Genomic DNA, 19,493 nt, shown 5'->3' with positions numbered 1-19,493 from the left:
AATACTGTATGGAAAATATTCAACATTATGAAACTTCTTTTGGCTAATTTGCAGAGATAAAAAGAAAATTAGGTTAATTTGCAGAGATAAAAAGAAAATTATGATGACTGTTACGCTATAAACCTAAATACACAATACGGAAACTGTCATGGTGGGATTCCATAATGGCACAATGTTTTAAGGCAGTGTTTGCATTTAAACAATTTTCTATTAATTAATTTAATACAAAATTAGGTTTAATTTAGTACATTTAACAATTTATAATTAAACTTTACCCATCTATTTTTGTGAAACCTTTTTTTTCAAAATTTTAAAATGACAGAAAAAAATGTTCTCAGACCATTTCTGTGGAGAGAGTTAATGGGACTGAACCATGCGAGAAAGGCCCCAAAAAAGGGACTCAACATGGCCCCCAGAGAGTCATGTTACAATACATACAATGCTACTGGTCTCCTGAGGGCCCTACCTCTTTTTTTAACTATTGCAACATAATTGGGGATGTGTTGTGTGAGTGTATACACCAAAAAATGGGTATGTTACCTAGAGGCAACACGGCACATAAGGGGTTAATATAAAAAGTCTGTGTCATTTCATTGTAAGAGCTTCAAACTTGACGCGATGGGGTTTTAATCTGTTACACACATTCATGGTCAATGGCTAATTGATTTGCAATTTGTACTTTAGCTCAAAAGTAACAAAAGACAAACAAATAGCCTGTGTTGTATTGTATGAATTCCAGTTAGGAGATTCCACTTTTCATCCAGTCTTCTCAAAGCACGACTCAAGTTTACCACACAATAGCTGTGGCTGTGAGTGATTAATAACCCTGAAGCCACTTGAAATGAAAAGATAAAACCACATTTTTAAAGATGACGCCTGTCTTTCTTCCTTTCTAATATTGGCAGCATCGGTGAGCACCCGGCTTCTGCACACGGTATTAAAAGTGCCTGGAAATTTACCTGTGTGGATTGAAAAACACTGGCATGCTCAGCTCCACTGAAGCAGTTACCATGGCGATGGGAAAAAAGGAAAACACAACTCCTACCTTGGATTGTTAGATGTTGCAATGAATGTGAAAAGGAAAGAAAAAACTGTTACATACACACATTATACACACACACTGCGGTCCCATAGGTGCTGTCACCTACCATCTGATATATTTGAGTGGTTATAGGTCCGGTATGTGTGTGTCTATATTTAAATGCTAGCACGGGAGGTTATGGAGGTTTATGGACACTTTCACTTGTGTTCACCCTCAGTGACACGCCTGTACAAACAAACAGCGGTGTGCTTTGGTGTTTGCACTGTATGTCTTGACATTGCCGCCGCACTGGTATCGATCTGTATGTGGACAGTGCTTTCTGCTCTTTCATCAAGATTACATCAGTATCCTCGCAGTCCTGCTGCAGCTGAGGTATAATGTAGCAGCACATGTGCTACAGTAGATAGAACATATAATGTGCAGAGCGCTGTCAGCGATGATAAAATAGATGGTTGCTGTGTGGTGAAAGTGAGACTCCACTGTAGCTCATCATCTCAACTGATATCCTGCTTTTATTTTAGGCCAGAAGGCAGCAATGGGGAAAAACAATCATTCATACTCATCAAAATGATGAAATTAAGATTGAGGACTGATTGCTAGTCGAACGAATGATAGTTTCGTCCATGAATAAATATGTTCTTGAGCTTGTCAGGGTAAAAAATGTAAATGTGGAGCACCATTTCACTCTTTGAAACCTGGAACAACATCACTTTTCTTGTGCTGCTTTCAGACGCCTTTCATAAGTATTTTAACCTTCAAATTTTGGGCAAATTGGTATGATTTTCTTTAAAAAACGATATGTGGGGAAAAAGTGCAATAGGCAACTTGGTAATAAACATTGCACAAATTGCAAGAAATCAATCAATTTAAAAAATGACTTGTCTAGGGAAAAATATATTTATAATTATCATAATTCAATATTTATCATTATGTTTTATGTATTATTATACATTTTAAGCTTTTTTTTTTTTACAAAATTTCTGGTAATTTACTTGTACTTCTCACTAATTTCTTGCAAATTTCAGGGTCATCTCTTTTTGTCATTGCTCATTGTCTTCCTGAATATACGGTATGTTTTTTAAGAAAAACAAGCCAATTTTGATTTCAAGTAATTTACAAGATAAATGTATAAGGTTCACATGTGAACATTTTAACTGTAATTTTTATTATTATAGAGAAACTAATTGGAATACGTTGCATCACATGAAAAACAAATGCATCCCACTTATATCTTTTTTTAACAATTGTAATATAAACAACAACAATAAATTTACATGTGCACATATGCATTTTCACTTTTTTTTCCCAAATAAAATGTAAAATATCAGCGTTCAAAAACAGCCATGTTTTTTCTAAGTGCCCACACAATAAAGGGACATGTAGGAGTTTTTTTGTTTGTTTTTTAAGTATTTCACATCTAAAAACACCATCTTAATGTAATTTTTGTGAGAGCCAAACCTGTCATAATGTCACATGTAAAACAGCATTCTAGTGATAACATATCACAGATTCAAATATGCACATGCACTTATAGAAAGAAAGACACATTCTTCATGCAGTACAAAAAAATGTGAAACTCCATTTTACATTACATTGATTACATTGTTTATAGATATTTCATATGTGATTCTGTGCATGAATTTCACATTTTTTATGTGTAAAAACAAATAATAGGAGTTGCATAAGGATATTAAGATTTATAATAGACTGTAGAGAAAAATAAACAGAAGGGCACATAAAGCGTTTATATTGTACCTTTGTTCTACCTTTATTTGCTGGATGATCTATCTCTCCTTATGATACTGTGCTGTGAAACCATTATCCCCAACATCTGTCTGCTATCACTATTACAAGGGAAATTTATGATATACTGCAGAAACAGGCTGTTTATTTGGCCCTGCCACTACTGAAAAGAACAAACTGTTTGTTTTCTTCCCCATATGCAAACACCTCACAGCCTGCACACTGGTAAAAATCCAGCCAGTGAAATGTGTCAAAGCTGTTAGCAATCTTTAATGCTGTTTTTTTTTGTGTCTGTTTCAGTCATGGCACAGTTATATTATAAACAACACCTGCCCAACGATATATTTTTGGATTTATTTGTCTGAGAGAGTCAGGGGAGTCGTAGAAATGAGGGACGTGCGGCGGGAACGAGCGTCTAAGGCTAACAAAGACAGATGGTGTATGGAGCAGAGGTAGAGAGGGGAGGAAGCTGGAGGAGATGAAAACGGGGAGTGAAGCGTGGAGGAGAGAAAGGAGAAGGACATGGTGGAGGAGATGCTCGGTAGGCGGGAGGGAGGGAGGGAGGGAGGGAAAAAGGCAGTATGAAAGAAGACATTAGTAATCTCCCCAGCTGTTTGCGTGAACAGAGGGGATGAGACGGCTCTTGCTCTCTCTTTTTATGTCCGTCTATCAGCATCTCTTATCTTATTGACAAAGCATGCGGTGTCCTGAAAGCTGGGCCTGGGCCCAAAGCCAGCCTGCTGAGCCTGAGAGCAGCACAGAGTCATTGATATGGCAGATTATCTCTTATTGTGGTCATGCCTCACTTTGCACCCACCCTACCTCACATCACAGGACTGGAACTGCTGGCAAACACACACACACATACACACATAAACGCAACGGCTTTGCACTTGCTTTACGAGTGGAGCCAGTGTGTATTTGAGCTAGCGCGACTCGAAAACCTATCTGGCACATCAGACAGCCTCTCAGATAGGCCTTATCAGTAGGTAAAAGATGCCAAGTGCTGTAGAGACTCATCTCTCCTCCTCCACTATTTCACCTGACAGGAAGAGCCATACGTGATGTTTAAGAAGTCTGACAAGCCGCTGTACGGGAACGACCGCTTCGAGGGCTACTGCATAGACCTGCTGAGAGAGCTGGCCAACATCCTGGGCTTCACTTATGAGGTTCGCCTGGTGGAAGATGGGAGATACGGTGCCCAGGATGAGAACACGGGCCAGTGGAATGGCATGGTCAAGGAGCTAATGGACCACGTAAGTCTCTAAACATCTCTATTAACCCGTATGGTCCTCTTTGGTATTACACACACTTGTATCATTGCTCTGCACACAAAATGCACTTTTCAAAATCAAGCTCTAAAAAATACTATCATTAATATCATTTTTAGACTTCGATTGGGTTTATTTTTTTAATCAACATCAGTTCAGACTTTTAGCCTGTTTATTGGCAGATTTTTGTCGTAATGGCACCATGTTGTTGTATGTATGTATGTATGTTGTATGTTTAGTTGAAAAACATTTTAAAAAACAACCACAGAAAAACACATACGTATTTTCCCATATACAATGCACCTAGTGGAAATGGCAAGTATTTTCTCCATATGCCTAATATGGCAAAAAAAGTTAGGTCAGTAGTTGGAAAAAAGTAAAAAATGGCAAATTTCAAGGCAAAAGCCCAACTTTCTGTATGGCTGTTCTCATCTAAAAGTGGTTTAAGTGTCATCTAATTAATGTTACCGTACATTTATCAACAGGTTTAATAACAGACTCGTGCTGTTTCACTGTTGGTCTGAGATTGTAGGGACTATAACCTGTCACTGCCCTCCCAAGGTACAAGGTACAAGGCAGATTTATATTAAAATTTGTCCGAGTTCCTGCTACATCTACGTTTGCTCCCTCTCCCTCATTTTCGTTGCAAAAAAAACACCTAAAAATACTGCAAATTGCATCCTGATTTTTTAGAAAAGCTGCCCTGAAAGCAGGCATTTCAGGCCACACCAATCACAAGAACAGCCTGTGATATCCTGAAAGGGACCTTTGAGTCACTACAGGCTCTCTTCACCATCTCTGGATGGCTTTTAACAGTTCACGTCTGCAAGCAAGGCTGCTACCAGAACTCTTCCAAGAGCACAGAGCTGCTGACCCGACTGGAGAGATGCTAATGAGTGCCCTGTGCCTCAATATTGATATTGACGCCCCTTGGCGTGATATTGACGCCCCTTGGCGTGATCACACGCCAAGGAGCGTGACAAAGCATCAGTAATTGAAGAGCTGGTTTGGCACACATCAGTTTGATTGCTGTAATTTGAAATATTTGGGTAGATTTGGTTTATCAAACTTTTTTGATAAACCAAATCTACCCAAATATTTAGGGTGTAATTTGACAATATTACACCAAGATTTCAGCAATTAGCTTGGGGGTTACACAATTATAATTACTGAAAAACATGCTGGCAAAACAAAGAAAAAATGACACTTAAATTGTCCTTTAACATATAATAAAATGTGTACAAGCAGAACCGAATAAAAAGTTAAAACCTGCATGTTTACGTTATAACTATGAATAATATTTTAACCCTTTGATGTGCAACATATGCACACCCCTTCGAATGCACAACATGGGTCAGATATGACCTGCATTCATTTTCCAGGTTATTTCATGCTGGGGGAGGTTTTCTTTGTTATATCTTTTGAAATGAATTTATTTTATGATTGAATATTCCAAGTATTCTTTAAATATCTTATGTTTGATTATCGCCGATCATTATTTTCATTTTTCCTTCCATGCATTATAAACAAAAATAGTTTTTATATTACTACATCAACTTTACACACAGGTCAAAAATGGCCCATTCATCCAAGTGTGACTTAAAATTAAATGACTTAATACCATAATAATAATTAGTTTAAAGCATTTACTTTAGCAGTGAGTGTGGCAAAACTACGGTGGCCCTGAAGTGCAAAACTCATGACACACATGACAAATCACAAAACACAAACGCAAATAAGAAAACAACAGCAAATCAGAAAACACAACCACAAGTAAAAAGCACAAGTGTAAATCAGAAAACATAACTGCAAATTTAGACAAACCGACCCGTTAGAAGTTAATGTTGTGTTTTCTTATTTGTGGTTGTGTTTCATTTTTTGCGATTGTGTTTTCTTATTTGCGGTTCTGTTTTCTGATTTGTGGTTGTGTTTTTTTATTTGCAGTTGTGTTTTCTGATTTGCGGTTGTGTTTTATTATTTGCTGTTGTGTTTTCTTATTCTCCGTAGTTTTTTCTTATTTGACGTAGAAATACAAAAGCTGTGCTTGTTCATAACGTATGAAAGGAAAAATAAAAAATTATGATTTGTGCTAAACAAAAAGAAGATATTTACTGCATACTTGGAATAGTAAATGATAAAATGTATTTATTTCAAAGATTTATCATAGAAACACTCAGCCATACATGAAATAAAGAAAATGGATATGGGTCATTTTTGACCCATGTTGCGCATTAGAAGGGTAGTGATACAAAAAGGGTTTTTATTCAAAAAGTAAGAAAGGAAAAAAATAAAATAAGGATGTATGACGATTAAAAACAAGTCAATTGAGGAATACCTTGGATATTGAATGATGAAATTAATTTATTGCAAAGATATAGAAAATAAAAACTCAGTCAGGTCACTTGACCCATGTTGTGCATCAAGGGTTGGTGAAAACTACCATTTGGAATTGGACTTTTATGTTTGATATATTTTGCAGCAATTATTGGTCAAAAACTGCATTCAGCAGGACAAAACAAACAATTCAAGTGTATGATAACGTCATTGATCAAAGCAGGAAAAGTGTCTCAGCAAGAAGTGCAAAAATAGCTCAGGTAGCTAGATGACAGAAGGAGCCTAAAAACAGCAGATGTCAAATTGGAGTCTTATGTTTGGCATTTTCCATCATTTTTGACACTTCATGTTTAAATATTGAAAGATAAATAGATCTTGACAGTGTTTGTTGGTTGCAAATTTAGATTTTCATGCAATTCATCTTGAGTATCAACATCTATTTCCATCCAAATGTTGGTTGAAAATGGCCAAAAACGAGATGTAATGAAGAGGAGTATTTCACTGAAACACACTCAGAGGGAGAGAGAATAAAAAAAGAAACCCGTACCCTAACAACTAGCTCGAGTATTGTGCGAGGAGAGCATAGATTCTGTCGGGACGAGTTTCCCCCACAGAGCTTATTAAAACACACACACAAGCACACACAATCTGCTCACATTGTAGATCATTATCCCTGACAAAGTCTCAGTTAGGATAAACTACACAGGCAGAAAAATAGCAGGCGCTGCACGGCCAATAGTCAATATCTGACCCAAGAGGGGTCAAGCCTCCTTTAACTCCTACAGACTTGTCTTGTGCTTCTACTCTTGATCAGTGCAGTGATTGGCTGCCATGACAGATAGTCCAGTCCATTCATGGGTGAAGGGCCCAATCCCCTGCGAGATCATGTTCAGCGTGGGTTTGCCCCACTTCTTGTGCAGGGTCTACGGCTTGACTTAGAAAGATGGTGATTGCAGTAGACAGGCCCCTCTGAAGACCGGGGATTGTGGACTCACAGAGAAGAAGTTCAGTTGAGGAAGACATGCTGAATCGAGCTGAACAATTTGGAAACATCCTGTCAAAGGAATTTAGCAAAACCAGCTTTGGTCTTGCTAACACTCAGCGTGAGGTAAACGCATCCTGATGGGTTTGCATTGTGTAGGCTTGTGTTGTGATATCGGAAAGAATTTTTATGTATCACAGCCGCGAGCAGGAAGCTTTGTCAATTCATCCTCCAGTGATGTATGGCAACCTTCATAAGACAAAAAGGATATATCTTTGAGAAATGAACCACTTGACCTTGCTGTGAATGTTTAGCATTTATAGTCACATTGCAGCCCAAGATTTATTAACTGTCAGCAGCACAACACGCTTTTCACCCCCAGATATGGTAACATGACTTTCCTGAGCAGGCTCTATACGTCCCTTCTTCATATCTCTGAAGCACACGGCTCATATATAAGCACAACTTTTGTGCTTGCCAACCAAAGAAGGGATTATCTCACAGTAAAAATAACTCTATAGAAATATCATGTTAATGTTCAGTGCGTGGCGCAAACAGCTGCATGTGTTCAGAGTAGAAAAAAATTCCGCTCTTTTTTTTTTTTCACTGCAGGGCATTGGCAAAGCATAAACCACAGCGCTGATGAAAAACATACTTAAAATGTAGCATTGTCACAGGCTCTGCCTTTACAACCCTGTTGGCAGAGGAAAACATTGGCATTGTACATTTCTGCCAACCATGACTATGTTATATTTGCATGTTTCATACCTTACTTTAACGTTTGTAAAGTGACATAGTATATGAGCCGACTTTGTGATGGTGGAGGAGATGGTGGATGACCATAGCCGTGGTACCCACCAAGCTGCAGACCACTGTTTAAGACCAAGAAACAACTAAACATGATCATGATCCATCACTGTTTTTCCAGCAGCTTTTTAGGCACCAAACATGGGTATTTTGTAGCAACCCATCACTGTTTTTCCAGTGACTTTTCAGGCACCAAAGGTGTTTTCTTTTTTTTTTGTTGCATAGTTGCTGTTTTCCAGCTTCATTTTAAGCACAAAACAAGGGCATTTTGTAGTAACCCCTTGCTCTTTTTTTTAGCTGCTTTTTAGGCACGAAATGTGGGTATTTAGTTGCGACCCCGTGCTGTTTTCCTATTGGTGTTTTAGGTGCCAAATGTGGGTTTTTTGTAGTGACCTGTTACTGTTTTTCCAGCAGCAGTTTTTGAACAAAATGTGGATGTTTCGTAGCGAACCGTAGCTTTTTTTTTTTCTTTTTCCCAGCTGTTTTTTAGGCACCAAACACAGGTATTTGGTAGCAACCCATCACTCGAGTGACTTTTTAGGCACCAAAGGTGGGTTTTTGTAGAGAGTAGTTGCTGTTTTCCTACTTTTTGGGCAGCAAACATGGTTATTTTGCTAAAAAAACAGCTATGGGTTGCTGCAAACATGGTTGTTTGCAGCAACCCATAGCTGTTTTTTTAGCAGATTTTAAGGTACATAACATGAGTGTTTTGTAGCAACCTGTCACTGTTTTTCACCTGCAGAGTGCCACAAGGTGTTTTCATTGAGACATCACTGCATTACCTGCCAGAATAGAGCTATGAAAAACAGATGCTATTTATTGGAAAAAATGCTGCTTTTACATCAGGGATTTTGCCTCTAAAACCAAGTATTTTAAGTCAAAATTTGATCCGCTCCCAACCATAACCAAGTGGTTTGTTTGCCAAAACCTATCCAAATTAGCGACAGCTTTGTTCAAACATAAACATATCCACAACTTAATAACATGCAAATGTTACTTATTGGTTGTTTGCAAAAACATATGATGCCAACATTTTCTGGTGATTGATTCGGCTTTTGTTTCCACTGTTCCTGGTTTGGGGAGAAATTCTTGAACTAAATGTTGGTATTGCTCACGAGGTGATACCCAATAAAAGTTCCCAGTACTTTTGGTTGTTAAAGCTATGGCTTTGTCAGATCACAACAAGGATATCTACATAGAGCACCACAGTAACCACCTTTTTCTTTCTGCATCTGTAGCTGCAAGAAAAGCAACACTTGAGAAAAAAAGGACATGTGTTAATGACATTGTAGGAAAGAAAGCCAAACAAAAGGAAGATAAATGAAAATTCTTGCTGGGTAAACAGAAATGTTCAAGTCCCGATTACTATTTGGGGAAAGGAGGCCACTCAGAGGGAGCAGAATCAGTGGTTAGAAATGAAACTTAAAAACTACAGTTGTGCAAGGCACTAAATTTGATTTTTAGCCACTGTCTGGCAGACCCCCAGCAGAGCCCTACCTTGGCAAATACACATATATCATGATTATCAACATGTGAAAGAAAATCCACCTCTTGCACTGCTTCTGTTACCACTTACTTTACTACCAAGCAGTAAAATGATATTGTCGGCCTGACTTTTGACCTTTTATGGCGTAAATCCAAAATACATTGGAAATGCAAGGAAGAACTTGGTACCAAAACCTCCCAATGTTCTCAAAGTTAACGCTGTTGGAAGCCTGGGTTTATGGATTGTGAAGCAATGCAGTGGAAAATGATTATAGGCGTCTCCAGAACTGCAAATACACCACACTGACGTGACAAGACAAACACGTAGTAACGTTAGACCAGGTCTCAAGTTAATTGCGTTTATATGTTCTCCACCCACATTAACTGCCCACAGTGTTATTGTCAGAGGTATTTTCAGGCTTTTCAAATGAAACGGATGGATCAGTTTGCTTGGGAACATGAGCTGCAACCAAAATAAACCCAATAAAGCTGTAAGAACATGAACATTCTGACCACAGTTAATCTTAGTTTGCATCTGAGGAGTCCATTAAATCTTATCCATGAAAGATGTTTTAAAAAGTGGTTTAAAACAGTTAGTATTTGCTAGAAGAAAAATTAAAAGAGATAGCCCTTGCCTGTTAAACAATAGGGCAGGGGATGAGCATTCTGAACAATTTTACCATTGAGTCCCAAAAGGAAAACCAAACCAGCCATGTCATGTAGTGTTATATGATCAGATGCCCACTGCACGTGCTGAAAGTACCATACAGAAATATTCAAAAAACAGTAGCCAGAATGTGCCGGTGTAGTTAGCGAAGGTAATACCATTTCTGATTTGTGGAAAAGTGGTGTATCTTGACATGGCATCATGACATAACGTGTTGTCATGACACGTTGGAGCTGCCTGTGTGGGTTTAAATAGAACACAGTAGGTACAGGAGTTGGATGCAAGTCATGCACCGCCGGTGTGTGTTGCCCTCAGGACTGTAGTTTAATATCGGTCTGTATTGGAGAGCTCTTAAATAAATGCTGCTTAACAAAATGCCAAAACATCAGGTTATCATGTTTTTCCTTTTACAGTCAAAGTATGTGGCTCTTACCCAGAATAAAGAATATTTTTGCCCAGACTAATGAGTGGCTATACAAGTGGAATTATATAAGCGAGGCATAACAAAAAAGATCTTTAGTAGTAGTCTTGTAGCTCATGTTCTCCAACAGTCCAACAGCTACATAACAGAATAACGTGAGGTGAATTATTGGTAAAAAACATATATCTTAACATTTCGCCACCTTCTATCTACGTTCTGAGCTGTTCTGAGATATTGAGCTTGGAAGTTTCCCTTTCCAAATAGCGTGAATGATATGAATGTTTTTGTTTTCTAAATAAAAATTTGCAAAATGCATATTACTCACATACTCACATAATGTTTACAAGTTGCCACAGAATAAGAATATATGAATAACTCCATTTTGACAAAAATGTCAGATAGACGCTTATGATTCTAAAGTGAAGATTTGATGGTCGAAAACCTCGTAACTCCATTTGAGTGTGATTTTGATAAAATATTAATAATATAATTAAACATGCAAGTATCTGAAACCATACAAAGACACAATACCAACTTTGATGGGACAGTGTATAGTTATTTAAAACACAAGCATTTTGTTTTTCAATAGCCTGAAAAGTCTCTAAAAATAAATTATTTGGCTCAGCAAGAAAAAAAAAATAATGCAACTGTTTGCATCAGTTTGACAACTTCTTATGAAATCACAAGCAACAAGTGCACTACATTGAGTTAGGGGGAAAAGCTTCTCTAAAGCATTTTGAGTAGTCCTTACGTAATAACTGATAGCAAAACAAACAAGTTTTTAAGTAAGAAAATGTCCTTTGAAATTTTAAGTGGTCATGGGAGGGGACTGAACTGAAGGTGAGAAGGTTGAATTGTTAAATAAAAATTAAATTAAATTAAAAATGAAAAGCCAATTTCCTCACTACAGCTTAAAATAAATCAATCAACACAGAATTTTGAGTTTAATTTGCAGACAAAATTTAGTTGATGTGATTATCAACATTATAATGCCATATCATGTTTGTTTATTATTATTATTATTATTATTATTATTATTATTATTATTATTATTATTATTATTATTATATCATTGTAAATCATTTTGTCATTTATTCTAATTTCATTGTTTTTACCGACATCTATTGCACATCTGTCTGTCCTGGAAGAGGGATCTCTCCTCAGTCGCTCTTCCTGAGGTTTCTTGAGGGTCTAAGGACAGAGGGATGTCACATGCTGTAAAGCCCTCTAAAGGCAAATTGTGATTTGTGATAATGGGCTTTATAAACAAAATTGACCTGACTTGACTAGACTAACACAACTCATCAAAATTATGTTTGCAACTTTATCTAGATCAATAACCTTGTATATTTGTCTTGCAACCATGCATTTATATAGGCGGTACACATAGGTCCCCTGAATAACTTTTTAAGTTGTGGTTTTGGATATTTGAGGTTTCCGCCCAACAGCATTAACATAAAGAAGAGCACTGTGATCAGCTGTAGCTCGCAGCCAGTCCAACAAAAGGAAAAAGTCGGTAAAGAAAATAAATGAATGCTTTGATTTAGGCTTCGGGGTGATAAAGGTGAGTTCAGTGGTGGGAGTATACTTGATGGGTTGAAAGAGAAAAAGGGCTTTAAATTTCTTGCTAAGTGCCTTGGGACAGACTGTGTAGTGTGTAAAGACCCTGTTTTCTTAATTTGATTGCCTCTAAATGCTTCCTGTGCCTGTGACTTATAGACGATCTCTCTTCCCTTTTATGTTTGCTGTTGACAGAGAGCTGATCTGGCAGTGGCTCCCCTCGCCATCACATACGTGCGCGAAAAGGTTATCGACTTCTCCAAGCCCTTCATGACGCTGGGTATAAGTATACTGTACCGCAAGCCCAACGGGACCAACCCTGGGGTCTTCTCCTTCCTCAACCCCCTCTCGCCTGATATCTGGATGTATATTCTGCTGGCTTACTTGGGTGTCAGTTGTGTGCTGTTTGTCATAGCCAGGTAACATGCCACTCCCAGCGATCACAGCCTCACACACAGTCAGAAACACGCTCCGCTGCCATCGCTCAGCCTCGCCCATCTGACTAACAACAGGCCAATCTCTGTAATTGCGGGATGTGCCTCTCGAACACAGTGACTCACTCATAGTAAAAGCTCAGTGACAGTGCTGACACTAATCAGCGGTCATGGACTCAACGCCATTGCTGTGTGATGTCTTTAATGCAGTTTAACCATGATGGATCACATGAATATTTGCTTTTTTCACCATAAAACATCCATAAAGAATTGATTTATGCTTATAGAATATCTAGTTTCAGATTGGCACTTGGCATGGCTGCTAGGTTACTCCTGGCCTGCTTCTATTCTCACAGTGATATCAGTAAATAAAACCATGCGGGAAATACACACAGACACACCAACACCAGACCCTAGACAGAGAAGCTGAAGGCCCATCAGCCGTTTGAGGGTTGTGTGTATATGTCCGAGAGAGTGGCAGAAAGGTTGTGCACTCTTATGGATATGTGTGCGTAAGTGTGTGTGTGGGATGTGTCAAGCTCGGTGTGAACACTGCTGCCCCCTCTCCCACCTCTCCCTCACTGTCCCCCAGTGTCTCAGAGTTCATGCTGTCTTCTCTTTTCTCTCATTTTCTTCACCTTGCTTCAAACACAAGTATGACTCACAGAGAGAGTTTGGAAGTTTTTCTCCTCGGTTCAGTGTCCAATTACTCGCACAAAGCAAAAGCCAGATTCACAAGTAGTTAGTTTTTTGGGAGTTTTGAGCTGTCACCTCAACAGATTGGATGTTTTGCTGGAAAGTCTGAATCAAATCTGGTTCTTGTCCTTGTAGCCTTTGCTCAGAATGACACACTGATCTGTAGTCTTTGTCGTGACTAACATTCTCTCGTGGTCATTGCAGCTGAGAATATGTCAAGGTATAGCCAGATATGTCCAGAGTACTTTGCTGTGCCTGGCATTTTAAACCATAAAGAACTGTTAGATGTCATCATCTTCATGGGGTTGTACCAGCTATACGCAGCGTCAAACACAAACTAGTCTGATCGTAATTTCTAATTTAGGTTGGAGTTTATGCACTACTGACATTTTAGGGGGGCACCTCAAATTGTTCATAGGGGTGGCCAGATGGGACAACTGAAAATTTTGGTGTGGCACACCAAAACCAAGCCAGAACAGAATTTTAGGAATTCTGTTATGATATTGTAGAATATAGGCTGAAAAATATGTCAATATGGAGAGTTAAGGAATTACATACAGATATACGCTGGTTTCTTAATTTACAATAAATATTGTTAATTATCTGATGCTCATAGACTAATCCTGCTACAGAACAATGGTTAAAACAATTCTGTTTAATGTGTTATGTATCTATGTATTTATACTTGATCCATTGTTCTTTAAATGGGCTGGTTTTCCCTTTCCTTAAAAAGACAGATATACTGCTTTACATTTAAGGAGTTCATTGATTGGAAGGGACAAAATATTTATCGTGAACAAGTCTTCTCAAGTTCAGCGGGTGCTCTTGAGTACTCTTACCCTGGGAGTTCACCAGCTGCAATGTCTAGAGCATTACAGCTGCAGCGCTGTTTTGCTTCACCCTCCACGCAGCTCTTTATCCCACCAAGCGCATCTGTGTTTCTGAAGCAGAGCATACTGCCAGCTGATACTGTAGACCCAATGAGATTGTGCTTATTTCGTCATTTTCCCTGGATTTTAGTGATTCTGCCATGGCACTTTGTTGGGCTGCAACCTGCAGTCCAGCCATGGTGAAGTAGATCAAAGAATTTCCGCTGTTTTTCAGTCAAAAAAAAAAAAAAGCTCATCTTGATAGTTGTGCAGATTAATAAAAATAAATCCAGTTACACATGAAAAAGATAGAAGACATGTGGCTGTGATTTAGTTAAAAACATATTGATATTCTTAATTATACAGATGGATAATTAATAATTTAATGATAAATGAAATAGATATGAGGTAGATACGATTTTAACCGTGTTTTTGGTTCTTGTTTGCTGTTGTTAATTATGATCTACTTTTGTCTATTTCATGTACAGTGACTGTTATCAGAAGCATTAATTCCCCTGCAGGACAGAATACTGAGGGCTGCTGGAGAGAGAAGCAGCAGGTGTGATTGATGTAATGTTTTAGTCAGGTTTAACAAGATCCAGAATCTGTGCAAGGCGTTTTAATTTGAAAATTCACTGGATGCAATGCTGCTTGACTTGACCTTCCTGGTACGATCTGCTGTGTGCGGCTTGACGCAGTTGCTGTCCGTGTCCAGCAAAAATAGACTTGCTGCGTATTTCACGCGGAGCAGAGGGACAAGACGCTCCTGAGACATGCTCGGTGGAATAACGATCATTGACTAGAACGTCGATGATCGGCTGCAAAGGTCGTGCCTTGGCCGTAACGTGCCGCTGATGGACTCAGTGAAATTCAGGGGTTAGAACCCATTTTCATTCAGATATCTTATGGTGAGAGTTCAGCAGACCCCTTTTAAAAGCAGTCCAAACCAGCTGTTCCCTTGCCGAAATTTGGAGCATTATTTAGCCCCCTTTCTAAAATGCTATGCTTACATGGTGGGAGCTAATGGATACCCTAAGTTGTCTACTTTTTACAAGCTACCACTACTTTCAAACTAGCTGAAAAATTAGACAAACAGTAATTCCTGCCTCCAATTATGTTCACAACAGAGGGCCAGAAATTGTTTCAAGGGGCCATTGCCATCTCTTGGGGGCACCACTGAATCTTACACCTAGCAATTAGTGTATGTTAAGCCCTCCATAAAATAGCTGTTGTCATGGTGCACCATTTTGAAAGGTGGGACCAGTGATGGATGAAGTACCTGATAGACACATTTGAGTAAAGTGCAGATTTCTGACTGAAAAATGACTTTGGTCGGAGTTAAAGTCACCCATAGTAAAAGTTTGATACAGTATCTGATAAAAAGTATCTGAAACTTGCATTGGCAATGCATTCTCTGTGATAGATTGTACCCACAGGTGAAGTTTCTAATTAACAACTGCTAATTTCCAACAGTTTGCCAGTGTAGGCCCTCATTATGTGTTTGCTGTAATGGCACAGCTTTATCTACACAATATTTGGGTACCAGTATATTGACAGAGGCTGTAGTTGACTGTTTTCACTGCTAGTTATTGCCTAATCATTATACTTTCCCCTAGTTAAAGTACCTTTCTGTGGTTGTTTGTTTTGGCATCAGACAGAGTGCTAGTGCTTTTCACCGATTGGCCACATTAAGAGAAAACGTAATTTGCAGTAACAATATTTTGGTTAGTGCGGACCCCTGAGTAGCTAAGATCAATTGTATGTCTCGGTGGTGCAACCAAACAGTGAAAAAGCTTTAGGAACAAACTAACTAGTTTCAACATGTTATTTAGTATTGACTTTGAACTCTAACCAAAGAGATAATTTACATATAACTAGTGCAGTGAGTTTTTGTCTTTCTTCCCATATAACCTTACATGGAAAGCTTTTTTCTGTAGTTGCCTTGGATTACTGTCTCACTTCTGCACCAAAGTTCTCTCATAAGTGGGGCTGTGACCTGCAATTTCAGGTGTCTCACTACAGTTAATCGGTGCCACCCAAGTTCAAAATGGCATTGTACTGGTTCAAAGAAACTGAACCCTTGGAGAAAGTGCTGCAGCGTTTGAATACATTGTTCCAAATATGCTTATTGTGAACATTTGTGAAGAAGTACAATGCACTCAAACTCGTTTTGCTTTGGTCATGGAAAGAAACAGTATAAAAGCTGTGTTAAGCTGGTGGATGCAGTTGTTGTGTAGAGGGTAAGCCGGATGTAGGTACTGATTTAGAGTAGGAAGCCAGGGTGAACATGCATATTATTTCATATTAGAATAGTGCTTTGGATTAAAAACATTCTATATATAATCAGAAATGTTTTTTTAAGAGCTTCTTTGCTCTGCTGGTTCCACTGAGACTCGCTGTGACCTCATCATACTGTAAGGAAATCTTTCATAGACTGTTAGGTGTTGTATCTATAATGGACAGCAGCTCTGTCTTATGTTATTTGCTTTTGTGTTCATCTATTCCACAGTTTAGTATGGTGACAGAGCTAACATCAAGAATGCTTTGACTCGTGAAATGACACAACACATTATTTGTAGTGCTTGTCTTTCCTTTCAGCGTCTTCGCTCAGACAAATCCTTTCAGTTGATGAAACTAGGCCGTGTATTTATTTATTTTTTCAAAGCTCGCTCATTTGATCTGGTGGCTCTCGCTCGTGGCTGCCATTTGAAGCACGGTGAAGAAAAAAAGAGAAAGAAAAGTTTATGTTAACTCTAAAACTTTCGGGAGACGTCGGCTCTCTTGCAGCCGCGGCCCAACAGTTTTACTGTTAACGTACGTGTGTTTTCCGATGTTACTGGCGATATGATCACACAAGAGAATAAAAAGCGGCAACTGTCATCTAAGTTGGCTCAGAATATGCACCTATCTGTATTTAATATCAAAATAAGTAAGTGTTTGGGTAAGTGTATAACAACCCCCCCCCCCCACCTCCCCCCTCACTTTATTCCTTCTTTTCTCCTGTACACACAGATGCATGCTGGGCTACAGTTGCATGTCTCTGCTGTAGAATGTGGCACATAAAGGTCTCACAAAGTTTCATGAAATGAGAAGTTTAAAAGGCAGATTATATATTGTGAACAGAAGATGTGGAGGTTACATATCTACACCATGATGTAAAAAGTAATAATTCTAACTTTATTTAAATAGCACCTTTGAAAACAGAGTTTACAAAGTGCTTTGACAAACAAAGCAAAGCAGAAATGGGATACATAGATGGTGGTAGAACAATGCAAAGACAAATAGACCTACTGAACACAAGCAGGATGAAACCGAGATAAAGGTCAAATTTTTAAATTAAAGCCAGATAAAAAAAAAAATCCCAATCCAAATAATGGAAGATACAGGACGTAAAATGTCAATATAAAATAATACTAAGAAATAGACCAAAAACAGCAACAACAGAAGCAATAAAACCAAAAATAATAGGAAATCGAATAAATAAAGCATAAATTAAAAAGGTAAAATAATCAAAAAGTAAATATTGACATGTTCATAATGGAGGTGAATAATGAAAAGAGAAAAAAATCAAAGGGTAAAATAAATTAAAAAGGTAAAATAAATAAGTAGATATTGGCATGTTCATAGTGGAGATTAATCTGATGAAATGACCCTGTGCATTTCAACATTCATAGTAGTGTACATGTCAGATATGTATGTATTCATGTGGATGCTTTATATTTTATTTTCCAAGGTGATTTATAACGATATAAAGTTATATGCTGGCATAAGGTTTTGGTCATGTTTAACCGAGAAGAATATGTTTTTAAAAAAAACTGCCCGGCGTCATTGACTTAAACTGAATTGTTATTCATTGTTTAGTATTCTGTCAGTTTAACAGGAACGAAAAAGAATCTGGCACACAGAATCATAAAAAAACAAACAAAAAAAACTTGCATAAGATAAGAAACAGACATTTTAAGATACTACAGTGTTTAGAACCAGTGACTGAAATGAGTAGGAAATAGTTCAGTTTCGTTCAGTTCCGCTCCGTCCAGTCCCATCCAGTCCAGTTCAGTCCAGTCCAGTTCTGTTCTGTTCCATTCCATTCCATTCCGTTCCGTTGCGTTTCATTTATTTACACATAATTGAAAACCTGTTTAATTTTTTAAAAAAGTGTCAGGAGAGGTTTATACGAACGGCAAGAGAAGTGCCTTCTAAATCCTTACTTGCCATAGCTAAAGATGCATTTCTTCATCTGTCAATACTTTGGTAAAAGTCTGGTTTGGGACAACAGCTGGTGGGTAAAGGTTAGTGGTTTGGGTTGTGTTGAGGGCTATAAATACACAAAAATATGATATGGCTTGGGTAAAAGTAACATCTTAATTCAGGTCTGGGGACAGTCAATAATAAGCAATCATTTTCATTCTAAATATAGGCACTGATAATCAAGTTATATTTTGATCCAAAATATTCACAGTCACTTATTAAAACGAATTGGAATTTAGCTAAAATGTAACCTATTTACCTCCAAAAATCCCTTAGGTTTAGTATTAGTACATCTTCTCTGTATATATGTATAAGGAATAGTATCCTTTTAGTTAGTAGTGTTTTGTTGTTGCATCTTGACTTTTGCTTTTGGATCCTTGTACTATAACTTATAAAAGAGTATTTTCAAATGCACATATGGAACTTGACACATTGTTGGAACTGTAATTGCACTGTAATTTGAGCATCTGGTAATGAAAACTAATCTTTGCAAAAAATAAAATAAAATATAGCCGAATGCAACATGAAGACCCCCTCTCCCGAAAATAGAATGGACCTTTATGCATGCAGCTGTTGCTAAAAAGACTACTTACCTTAACCCTGTCATGGTGCAGAAATGTATTTCTTTAACCTGTTCACATACATCATCTGTGTGGAAATAATTCACACTCATTTTCACAAAAGTTTGTGAGACCAAACTGTCTAGCACATAAAATTGACAAGCAGTATTTAATACGACAGGGTTTAGCTCCACTGTGCATTGATATACTGTTTCTATATGTGTGTGTACACATCGCACATTTTATCTATGTATGCTTGTGTTTGTGCTGTACTGTGTGACTGACTGTTTGTATGAGTGAGAGACTGACAGAGCCTGAACACTAGGACTGATGCACACAGTGCTTGAGCTAGAGCGGATAGGCCTATTCCACAT

At 38.0% G+C, this 19,493-nt stretch overlaps 1 protein-coding gene across 1 annotated transcript in view; it reads left to right on the top strand.

Moving 5' to 3' along the window:
- The window catches only part of grik2 (glutamate receptor, ionotropic, kainate 2), a 342,742-nt gene that overhangs the window by 245,373 nt on the left and 77,876 nt on the right, over positions 1–19,493 (top strand). Inside the window, exons 10-11 of the mRNA XM_042489444.1 lie at positions 3,835–4,041; positions 12,508–12,731. Coding sequence (XP_042345378.1) covers positions 3,835–4,041; positions 12,508–12,731 — 431 coding nt within the window. The remainder of the gene's footprint in view (positions 1–3,834; positions 4,042–12,507; positions 12,732–19,493) is intronic.

The sequence above is a fragment of the Plectropomus leopardus genome, chromosome 7 (assembly GCF_008729295.1).
Source record: "Plectropomus leopardus isolate mb chromosome 7, YSFRI_Pleo_2.0, whole genome shotgun sequence".
NCBI classification, from domain to species: Eukaryota; Metazoa; Chordata; class Actinopteri; order Perciformes; family Serranidae; genus Plectropomus; species Plectropomus leopardus.
Note: the sequence above shows the minus strand (reverse complement) of the source record. Positions and strands in the feature narration are given on the sequence as shown.